Consider the following 11,574-nt stretch of genomic DNA (forward strand, 5'->3'; position numbering starts at 1 on the left):
CACAGACATGAAACAGAAACAATGAGGCCTGGGGAAGGAACCAAAGGGAGTGACATATATAGGGAAGGTAATCAGGGAAGTGATGGAGTCCAGGTGAGTCTGATGAGGCGCAGGAGCGAGTCACGATGGTGACAGGTGTGCGCCATAATGAGCAGCCTGGTGACCTTGAGGCCAGAGAGGGAGCACACATGACAGATTAGATCTTTAATCAACAAATAAAGCTGGTTCAGGACTGCCGATACTTGAAATCAACTGGTATAAAGCAGACAGCAAGACCAAAAGAAGATGACATTATTGGGTCAAATGTTTAGCATGAAGAAAGAACAAATTACGCACATAAAGCAGAGACTTCAGTGCGTCGAGAGGACTCCCTTCCTTACTGACTTCACTGTTACATCTGCCACGCCCCCTACTGCTCATCCTGTGTTTCCCTATCCTGCCGCCACTCCCCCAGTGTTCTCTCCCTCTGTGTGTGTGTGTGTGTGTGATTGTGTGGGCGTTGACAGGTGTGCTGGAGGCGGAGCAGATCGCCACCAGCTGCAACCTGTTCCATAATCAAGACCCCTACAAATACTCAGCCCTGCCACTTCCACGTTGCCAGATCGTAATCTCTGCTCAGTCAGTCTGTGGTTTTAGCTGTTTGCGCCTGCTTTCGTGTTGTTCCTGGTTGCCTGATGCTGTTTTCCTCGCCGCTACAGGTCTGTCCGCTCTGACTCTGGTCCCTGTCTCCGGTCCCACGTCTCATCAGTCCTGCTACCCTGTCCTGGATCCCCCACTCTACTGCTTCCTTGTATACCTCTCCGGAGTTGCTCACCCAGCCCCAACTCCCCTCGCTCCAGCCTCAGCACCTGGCTCCCTGTAACTCGCCCAAGCTTTCCCTGGCCTGCACCCCATCTTCCCCCTGTTTTTCAATAAATACCTTGGTTACCTGATCCCAGTCTTCTCGTCTGAGTCTGCTCTTGGGTTCACCTGCTCCACGTAACACATTGGTGGGTTTTTCCTGAAATGTTCTTACCTATTATATGTTTAAGACCTATGTATTAAAAACAAAATGTACAGTGCATTCGGAAAGGAATAAGAACCCTTGACTTTTCCACATTATACGTTACATACTTATTCTAAAATGTATTAAATTGTTTTTATTCCTCAATCTACACACAATACTCCATAATGAAAAAAGATAAACAAGATTATAGAAATTTGAACAAATTTATAATGAATAAACATATCACATTTGCGTAAGTATTCAGACCTTTTACTCAGTACTTTGTTGTAGCACCTTGGCAGTGATTACAGCCTTGAGTCTTCTTGGGTATGACGCTACAAGCTTGGCACACCTGTATTTGGGGAGTTTCTCCCATTCTTCTCTGCAGATCATCTCAAGCTCTGCCAGGTTGGATGAGGAGCGTAGCTGCACAGCTATTTCCAGGTCTCTCCAGAGATGTTCGATCGGGTTCAAGTCCGGACTCTGGCTGGGCCACTCAAGGACATTCAGAGACTTGTCCCGAAGCCACTCCTGCGTTGTCTTGGCTGTGTGCTTAGGGGTCATTGTCCTGTTGGAAGGTGAACCTTCATCCCCAGACCTTTGCCCCAGTCTGAGGTCCTGAGAGCTCTGGAGCAGGTTTTCATCAAGGATCTCTCTGTACTTTGCTCCGTTCATCTTTCTCTCAATCCTGACTAGTCTCCCAGTCCCTGCCACTGAAAAACACCCCCACAGCATGATGCTGCCACCCCCATGCTTCATCATAGAGATGGTGCCAGGTTTTCTCCAGACGTGACGTTTGGCATTGAGGCCAAAAATGTCAATCTTGGTTTCATCAGACCAGAGAATCTTATTTCTCATTGTCTTAGAGTCTTTATGTGCCTTTTGGCAAACTCCAAGTGGGCTGTCATGTGTCTTTTACTGAGAAACGGCTTCCGTCTGGCAACTCTACCATTAAGTCCTGATTGGTGGAGTGCTGCAGAGATGGTTGTTCTTCTGGAAGGTTCTCCCATCTCCACAGAGGAACTCTGGAGTGCTATCAGAGTGACCATCGGGTTCTTGGTCACCTCCCTGACCAATGCCCTTCTCCCCCGATTGCTCAGTTTGGCCGGGCGGCCAGCTCTCGGAAGAGTCTTGGTGTTTCCAAACTTCTTCCTTTTAAGAATGATGGAGTCCACTATGTTCTTGGGGACCTCCAATGCTGCAGAAATGTGTTGGTACCCGTCCCCAGATCTGTGCCTCGACACAATCCTGTCTCTGAGCTCTACGGACAATTCCTTCGACCTCATGGCTCCTGAGTGGCGCAGCGGTCTGTATCACAACCGGCCGTGATTGGGAGTCCCATAGGGCGGTGCACAATTGGCCCGGCGTTGTCCGGGTTTGGCCGGGGTAGTTCGTCATTGGAATTAAGAATTTGTTCTTAACTGACTTGACTAGTTAAATAAAGGTTTTTTAAAAATGGCTTGGCGTTTGCTCTGACATGCACTTTCAACTGTGGGACCTTACATAGACAGGTGTGTGCCTTTCCAAATCATGTCCAATCAATTGAATTTACCACAGGTGGACTCCAATCAAGTTGTCGAAACATCTCAAGGATGATCAATGGAAACAGGATGCTCCTGAGCCTAATTTCAAGTCTCATAGCAAAGGGTCTGAATACTTATGTAAAGAAGTTATTACAATTATTTATTCATTTTACATTTGCCAACAATTCAAAAAAACTGTTTTCGCTTTGTCATTATGGGGTATTGTGTGTAGATCGATGATAATTACTGTATATATGTAACGGCTATCGTCATATTCCTCCTCCTCGGACGAGGAGAGGCGAGAAGGATCGGACCAATACGCGGAGTGGTTAGTGTTCATGATGAATGATTTATTATAACGGAAAAACTGAACACTGAAAATACAAAACAAATAAACGAAGTGCAGAAAACAGATACAGTACCGTGTGGTGAAAAACACAAACACGGAAACAAACACCCACAAAACACACGTGAAACCCAGGCTGCCTAAGTATGATTCTCAATCAGGGACAACGATTGACAGCTGCCTCTGATTGAGAATCATACCAGGCCGAACACAAAAATCCCAACATAGAAAATCAACCATAGACAAACCCACCCAACTCACGCCCTGACCAACTAAAATAAATACAAGACAAAGGAAAACAGGTCAGGAACGTGACAATATATTTTTTCTTACATTTTAGGATAAGACTGTAACGTAACAAATATGGAAAAAGTCAAGGTGTCTGAATACTTTCCGAATGCACTGTATATACAGTATCAATGGTTCCAATGACCAAGACTTGGCACAGTCAAAACATGTAGGAGTAAAAACTGCTATGAAGCAGAGGGTTGATAAAATGCTAAAAAGGAACCTTTTATCTCTACAGAACCTTTTCAGTCGTGGACTGGGTTCTATGCCTCCCGGAATGTTCTGAAGGGGATAGCCAGGAGAGCTAGTTCCCAGCTGCACGCTGCAGAGACTCTGTTCACTCGGTACCGGGTCAGCTACCCAGATGGACCGGTCCCTAAAGAAGAGGCCCTGCAGAAGCTGAAGGTCCTCCGCTGGGCTGTCTCTGAGGTGCTTGATCAAAATTCTCACTAATTGATTGTGACTCATTGTGTATTTATATGTATTAATTATACCTATCATTGTAACCAAGTGATTATCAATCTCATATCCCACTCTTGTCAGACAAATTTTAAAATTAAAGACCCACAAAAGGAATTATTGTAATAGATAAGTACTGTTTTTATAATATTCTCCCTCTGTGTTATCTCCAGGTACAGCACCATGATGGGATCACGGGGACAGAGTCTCCCAAGGTGTCTGACATGTACATAGAGCACCTGACCCAGGCTATGATGGGAGTAGAGGAACTTCTGGCTGCCCTCTTCCTCCTGCCCCAGGCCCTGGGCCCCGCTAGCAACTCTGAAGCCTTCAATAGACAAGACTCTCATAGCAAGGGTAAAGTACTGTACTTCAGAATAATAATGAATAATTGAAAAATATTTATACTTTATTTGACATGAACTCAGATGTGGATTTGTGAAAGTAGTTGGATGGGATGCATGTTTTCACTTATCCAATCACACACTACAGATCAGAGAGTACACATCAAGGAAGGGAGAGGATGTATTTTGTATTCTAACCAGGCACAAGGTTCAGCTTGGTCCAAGGCATCATTTAATGACTTCCTCAACTACAACATGGGTCTTGTTTACATCAACAACATTTTGATAATGAATGTAATTGCAGGCTCCCATCAGGACCTGGAGCAGCACATCATTGTGTACAACCCCCTGGCATGGAACACCACCGCCATCATCAACGTCACGGTAACCTTCCCCATGGCAACCGTGTTCGACGACCAAGGACAGGCCATACCTGCACAGGTAGTGTGGAAATACAGAGTTGCTTTATCCAGTTAAACACTTTGTAGAACAATGAGTCACCATTATATAATGTAAAAGCCATGTGTCAATGGAACTGCAGATATACATCATACCTTCTAGACAAACTCAGTTTTCAGATAACTGATTGTGTTCATTGGGCACTCAGCAAAAAAACATTTTGCAACGGAAGATGAAAATGTGTGTTTCTTATTGGACAAGTTCAGGTAATTCCCTCTCGGTTTGTCTGTTTAGTGTCTAATGAACACGGCCTGTGTCTCTCTGCTCCCAACAGACCCAGAGTTCAGCTGACTCCAACACGACCTATGACCTGTTCATTGTGGTGGACCTTGGGGGTCTCCAACACAGGAAGTACCTCATCAAGTTCTCAGAGAAGCCGGGTAAAGAGGGATCCTTGACCCACCATGCCTGGGTTGTGTCGTTCAAGAGACTAAATGTTTCACAGGAGTTGAAGACAGGAAGGAGACTCTTACCGGTTCTGAATGAGTGTTATAAGATCATGCTGGACCAGGATACTAACCTACTGCATAGCATCACCGACAGGTAGTTATATTCAACATTCACATTAGGGGCACATTCAACAGGCAAACGTTGTGGAACGTTGCAGATACAAAGGTAATTGATAGAGCTGATGTAGAAGAAATTACATGTTTATTTTACTGAACGTTGCACAACGTTTTCCTTCTGAATGCAGCCCAGGTGTTAGGTCAACAATGTCCTCTGACCTTTCTGTGACCCTGCCAGGCATGAGAAGAGGACGGTGAGAATGACTCAGGATTTCTGGGAGTACCAGGTCAATGGGAATGTCAGCGCAGGGCCCATCTCTGACAACTACATCTTCAGTGCTAACGACTCGGCAGTGAGGGCGTACAAGGCCGTCAAGATGGAGATTGTCCCTGGGAAGATCATCACTGAGATCAGACAGTACTTCTACAGGTGGGAATGTGAACAACTCCTTTCTGTCAGTCGTTGGTTTCCATCCACCCTCCTTCCCTAAGCTACGATCTCTATTATATTCCTTCTATCACCACTCACTCACACCACACTACAGGTCTAATATTGGGTGGCTCACATTAACAATGGGTTCTGTCTGCAGGGAGGAAGCAGATGAGGACTACACCTACTCTGTCACCACCAGAGTACCACAGAGTTTCCCCAGCGGCAGGCTGTGTTACAGGCTGGAGCAGAGCTACTCGCTGGGCCCCCTGGTGGTCAACACCGAGGCTGTCCTCAGGACCAAGACCAGCCTGAAGAACAACAGGACTCTGTTCACTGACGACAACGGGTACCAGATGATGAAGAGGCCTTCCAGGACGTTCGTCAATGATACTGTTGCCAGAGTGAGTGGGTTGTATTTAAATGTATTTAAATGTACACTGAACTTCCACAGTACCTTGCCAGCCAGAGGAAGATGGGCTACACTTTATGAGCCTGGTTCCTCTCAACGTTTCTTCCTACTCAGGAAGTTTGGGTGTTTGGTCTCCTCAGCTTTCCTTTTTGGTGGTTCAGGCCTGGGTTACTGTTCAGGACTTTGTGACAATTGCTTGTGTTTCTTCCCGTGTCTGTGTACTACAGAACTACTACCCCATGGTTCGAATGGCCTACATTGAAGATGACTCTAGCAGACTGGTCCTCCTCAGTGAGAGAGCTCACGGTGCATCCAGCCAGAGTGAGGGAGAGTTGGAGGTGAGTGTTTTATGTATGAGATGCGTACGCTCACACTCACAACCTCAACCCCTTGTATCTGTCCCAGGTGATGCTCCACCGACGTCTGTGGAACAACCAGGAGTGGACTCTGGGTTATAACCTGACCCTGAACGACAGCTCGGTGGTGAGGCCTGTCCTGTGGATGACACTGGGCTCCCTGGCTGCTACCACCTCTCTCTACCAGAGGGAGGCGCTAGAGCTGCAGCACAGACCTGTGGTCATGCCCATTGACAGGCCACGTGAGTCTACTCCTTATAGCTCTCTTGTTTCGAGGCTCGCAGGTTGACCTTTATTGTCATGAATCTTGACCTGGAGGCAGAACTGAGCCATTTTCCTCTAGATGCTCCAGCTGCAAAGTGAAAATTAGCTATATTGTAAACATTCATGAAAACAAAATGTGCATTTTGATCTTCATTTAAGATTAGGGTTAACAGTATGGTTAAGACTAGGTTAGGTTTAAAATCAGATTTTATGACTTTGTTAGTGACCACTCTGCAGAGCTGCCTTCAAGACAAGATTCATGACAGTAAATACCAACCTGCTTAAAGCACACACAGCTACTTTCCACTAAACTTTTCCCTGGAAATCCAGGAAGTGGAATCCGTTCTAAAAACAAATCCACAATTGAAATGTTCCCAAATGGAGTCGACCATGTTTTTGCTCACCTGTACTATCCATTGTCACAATGTATGGTCTCATACCCACAATGCCATTTACTGCCCCCTTTAGAGAAAGCCTGGAAGAAGGAGCCTCGGACCGGATCTCCGATTCGCCCCGTGGTCCTGCCTGACAACCTCCACCTGCTGACGCTGAGTGTCCCAGGCTGGTTCTACAGCTCCAACCACACCCTGCACCTCCGCAACATGGAGACCGGTACCCCTGGGTCCACACAGCCGGACTACGATCGTGTCCTACTGAGGATCATGCATCTGTATGAGAGGGGGGAAGACCCGGTACTGTCTCTGCCGTCTACCATTAACATGAAGGTAACAGGAAACACCGCTAGATGAGATCAATATGAAGAGTAGACTTCAATAACCCAGATAGATGTTTGTGTATTAAATGCTAAATTAAGTGAACAAATAGATGTGATATTGACATTTGGTGGTCTCTCCTTGGGCTGTGGCGGTTACGAAATTTCGTCAGCCGGTGATTGTCAAGCAAATAACTGCCGGTCTCACGGTACTTGACCGTTAATTAACATAAATATATGCAGCATCTCCTGGCTTCCACACACAGCCTACAAGCCACTGATGCAGACATGTGGAACATCTACAATTTAAAGTCTAATAAATCCATGTAATGTAGCCTACACCTTCACAATAAATCAATTATTTATTTTAGACAGGTCTAAAGAAACATGATATTAAGAAAATATAGTCTATTTCAGAATAGAATAACATACTCTGAGTTGTCCTGATGTGGCTATATCATATGGCTGTGGGCTACACTAGTTCATTTAGCAGACAACGTTTGCTTAGAATTCAGTGGCATTATTTTATATTATAGTTTGAAGAATACAATTGAACCAAGCTGAATAAAATATAAATATTTTCACTGATTTGAGGCACATGTGGCTTTTCTGAGTTGAGCGGTTAACAAAGAAATGGGTACTCCTACTGTCACGTTCCTGACCTGTTTTGTATTTATTTAGTATGGTCAGGGCGTGAGTTGGGTGGGTTGTCTATGTGTTTTCTATTTTTGGATTTTGTGTGTTCGGCCTGTCAATCGTTGTCCCTGATTGAGAATCATACTTAGGCAGCCGGGGTTTCACGTGTGTTTTGTGGGTGTTTGTTCCTTGTTAGTGTTTCGCCACACGGGACTGTCACGGTAGTTCCGTTTTGTTATTTTGTATCGCATATTTGTTTTCGTGTTATTAAATTACCATGGAAACCAACCACTCTGCATATTGGTCCGATCCTTCTCGCCTCTCCTCGTCCGATGAGGAGGACGATATAGACTATCGTTACACCTACAGTACCAGTCAAGTTTGGACACCTACTCATTCAAGGGTTTGTCTTTATTTTTACTATTTTCTACAGTGAAGGCATCCAAACTATGAAATAACAGATATGGAATCATGTAGTAACCAAAAAGTATGAGATTCTTCAAAGTAGCCACCCTTTGCCTTGACAACAGCTCTGGACACTCTTGGCATTCTCTCAACAAGCTTCACCTGGAATGCTTTCCCAAAAGTCTTGAAGGAGTTCCCACATATGCTGAGCACTTGTCTGCATTTCCTTCACTATGCGGTCCAACTCATCCCAAACCATCTCAATTGGGTTGAGGTCGGGTGTTTGTGGCGGCCAGTTCATCTGATGCAGCACTCCATCACTCTCCTTCTTGGTCAAATAGCCCTTACACAGCCTGGAGGTGTGTTGGGTCATTGTCCTGTTGAAAAACAAATCATAGTCCCATTAGGTGCAAACCAGATGAGATGGCATATTTCTGCAGAATGCTGTGGTAGCCATGCTGGTGAAGTGTTCCTTGAATTCTAAATAAATCACAGACCGTGTAACCATCACACCACCTCCTGCATGCTTCACGGTGGAGATCATCCGTTCACTTGCTTTGCGTCTCAAAAGACAGTGGGGTTGGAACCAAAAATCTCAAATTTGGACTTATAAGACCAAAGGAGAGATTTCCATCGGTCTAATGTCCATTGCTCGTTTCTTGGCCCAAGCAAGTCTCTTCTTCTTATTGGTGTCCTTTGACCATGAAGGCCTGATTCAGTCTCTTCTGAACAGCTGATGTTGATGTGTCTGTTCCTTGAACTCTGACGCATTTATTTGGGCTGCAATCTGAGGTGCAGTTAACTAATGAACTTGTCCTCTACAGCAGAGGTAACTCTGGGTCTTCCTTTCCTGTGGTGATCCTCATGAGAGCCAGTTTCATCATAGTGCTTGATGGTTTTTGCGACTGCACTTGAAGAAACTTTCAAAGGTCTTGACATTTTCCATTTTCACTTTTTTTGGGTACTAGATTCCATATGTGTTACTTCATAGTTCTTCTACAAAGTAGAAAATAGTAAAAATATAGAAATACCCTGGAATGAGTAGGTGTGTCAACTTGACTGCTACTGTATATGCTTAATTTAGAGTTGTTTATGCAACTTTAGTTGTGATACAAACGTTTCGATTTTTTATATATTCTAATTGTGCACGATGTGACTATAATGACATGAAAACAGTTGCTTGAAAGACACGAGCTCTGCTTTGTTTTGCTCAGGCTGTACACTCTTCATTAGTCTCTCATTCACAATTTGACAAGCACTTGATAATGCCTCAAATGTCACGGCCCCATCCCCTTTGTGGCTGTAATGCACCCTAAGAAAATCCATGCCTTTTGCTGCTATTGTGTGCTTGCCCAGGAATGCTGCGTTGTGCCCTTGTCCCTGAGTGCTGAGCGTTCCTAAGCACCTCTCACTCACATGGCTCTCCATGTCATCGGGTCTTTCTCGCAGTAAAGAAAGACTCATCAGATAGCAAAAGCACTAGCCTACGGTGCATTCAGAAACTATTCAGACCCCTTGACTTTTTCCATGTTTTGTTACGTTACAGCCTTGTTCTAAAATTGATTAAATTGTTTTTGTTCCTCAATCTCCACACCAAACCCCATAATGACAAAGCAATAACAGGTTTTTAGAATTTCTTTGCCAATTTTATAATTTTTAACTGTGCTATACTCCTGTTGTAAAGACAATGTGCTTAATATTAGTGTAGTTGAGACATATAGTAGACCTAGCCTATAGAAAGCTGATGGGATCATCCTCTTTTAGAGGCCATCACTCTGTTTTCTCGATTGCATAGCCTATAGAGATGTTGCGCAACATGGGCACTCTTGAAGTGTTTTGAATAGATGTTTGATGACATTTGCATTGATGTCAGTGATTAGCGGGACAATGGCGAGCTGAGTACCAGGCAGTTAGCGAGTTTGGTAGGCTACTAACGACGATCAACAGCATCAGCGCTTGGAGAAGCCTAATTACCATGACTAAACGGTCACATTTCTTTGTTTATCATATATGCATAGTCACTTTAACCATATGTACATACTACCTCAATCAGCCTGACTAACCGGTGTCTGTATGTAGCTTCGCTACTTTTATAGCCTCGCTACTGTATATAGCCTGTCTTTTTACTGTTTTATTTCTTTACTTACCTATTGTTCACCTAATACCTTTTTTGCACTATTGGATAGAGCCTGTAAGCATTTCATTGTAAGGTCTACACCTGTTGTATTCGGCGCACGTGACAAACGTTGATTTGATTTGACATGGAATTTGACTGCCGGTAATACGGTCACCGCAACAGCCCAGATCACTGCTCTATTTACACTGTATGTTTTGAAAATCCATTTCCTGTGTAAAACAGGAAGTGCTGCGGGGCATGGGGGAAGTGAGAGCGTTGGAGGAGCGCTCTCTCACAGGAACCTGGGATATCGCCGACCTCCAGAGGTGGAAGTGGAAGGCTTCAGAAGACCCAGGGAGGGGTGAGAGTGTTGGTAAGCTGCAGATCAGCATTGGTAGGGGTGAAATATTGCATCAGAATGAATACCTTTTTGTTAAAAGATGAGAAGTTACTGCATCAGTGTACCTTTGAGATTCAGGAGCTGTCAATTCAGTTCACAATGGAGTAGGCTGTAGTGTTTGAGATGTTAACCACCTGTGAGATCCGAAGGGGGGAGAAATTGTGTTTACAAATGTTTTGTCTACATCCTAGTGTTCGTATTTGTCTTTTTCAGGGGTCAAGAGGTCAAGTGTTGGTGTGAGAGGAGAGTTCAACGTGACCATATCACCCAAAGAAATCAGGACCTTCTTTGTTTACTTCAAGCTCAAGTAGAAAGTTTGTTCCCCTTCAGTCTTCTGTGAAGATGGATAACTAATCTGAAGAGAGGCCTTCTGACATGTAGAACATGGGATTAAACATTCTGTCATGTACATTCTCTAATGTAACACGTGACATTGTATGACCGGGATGTGGATTATCTTGACGTGCCGGTCTACTTTTTCTGTATAAAATTTAGTATAATCTAAAATAAGGAGTCACTCCATTTTGTGTCTATTTCTTTATTTTCCTCAGTTGAAGTGCTTCTGTTTAAGGCCTTGGCGAGGGGAAGGTCATTATTGACGCCTCAAAGCATCTGATACCCTCATAACTACTGGGTTAGGTTATCAGATGCTTTGAGTAACGGTAAGATTCTTTATCTGAACGCCGTTGGTGAGAAATGTTCTTCCTGTTTGCAAGTGAGTGCAGCGCTGACAGTCCACAGTAGACCACACGGCCACTTCCTGTTATTGGCCTTAGAGAATAAGAACTTTCCATAGGGTGACATCAGTCTATAAATTAAATATTATTGGTCACATGAGTGCGTTTGCACGCACAGTGAGGCGAAGACTTTTGGAGGATGGCCTGGTGTCAAGAAGTCCTGCAAAGCCACTTCTCCCCAGGAAAAACATCAGGG

The 11,574-nt window shown here is 44.5% G+C and overlaps 1 protein-coding gene across 1 annotated transcript; it reads left to right on the forward strand.

Annotated features, from left to right (window-relative positions):
• Positions 1-7,883: 7,883 nt before the first annotated feature.
• Positions 7,884-11,148, forward strand: LOC139534644 (epididymis-specific alpha-mannosidase-like). Its single transcript, XM_071333940.1, has 3 exons — positions 7,884-8,123; positions 10,485-10,614; positions 10,855-11,148. Exons 1-3 carry the CDS (start codon positions 7,998-8,000, stop codon positions 10,950-10,952), a joined length of 354 nt encoding a protein of 117 aa, XP_071190041.1. The 5' UTR covers positions 7,884-7,997; the 3' UTR covers positions 10,953-11,148.
• Positions 11,149-11,574: the final 426 nt, after the last annotated feature.

Source organism: Salvelinus alpinus, chromosome 11 (genome assembly GCF_045679555.1).
Source record: "Salvelinus alpinus chromosome 11, SLU_Salpinus.1, whole genome shotgun sequence".
NCBI classification, from domain to species: domain Eukaryota; kingdom Metazoa; phylum Chordata; class Actinopteri; order Salmoniformes; family Salmonidae; genus Salvelinus; species Salvelinus alpinus.

What these genes read in the sequence shown, in the direction of transcription:
- LOC139534644 (XM_071333940.1), top strand. Translation starts at nt 7,998, where the DNA reads ATGGAAACCAACCACTCTGCATATTGGTCCGATCCTTCTCGCCTCTCC. An exon ending in GGACACCTACTCATTCAAGG is followed by an intron (nt 8,124 to 10,484) that starts GTTTGTCTTTAT and finishes TGTGTAAAACAG; the next exon opens with GAAGTGCTGCGGGGCATGGG. An exon ending in AGGGAGGGGTGAGAGTGTTG is followed by an intron (nt 10,615 to 10,854) that starts GTAAGCTGCAGA and finishes TGTCTTTTTCAG; the next exon opens with GGGTCAAGAGGTCAAGTGTT.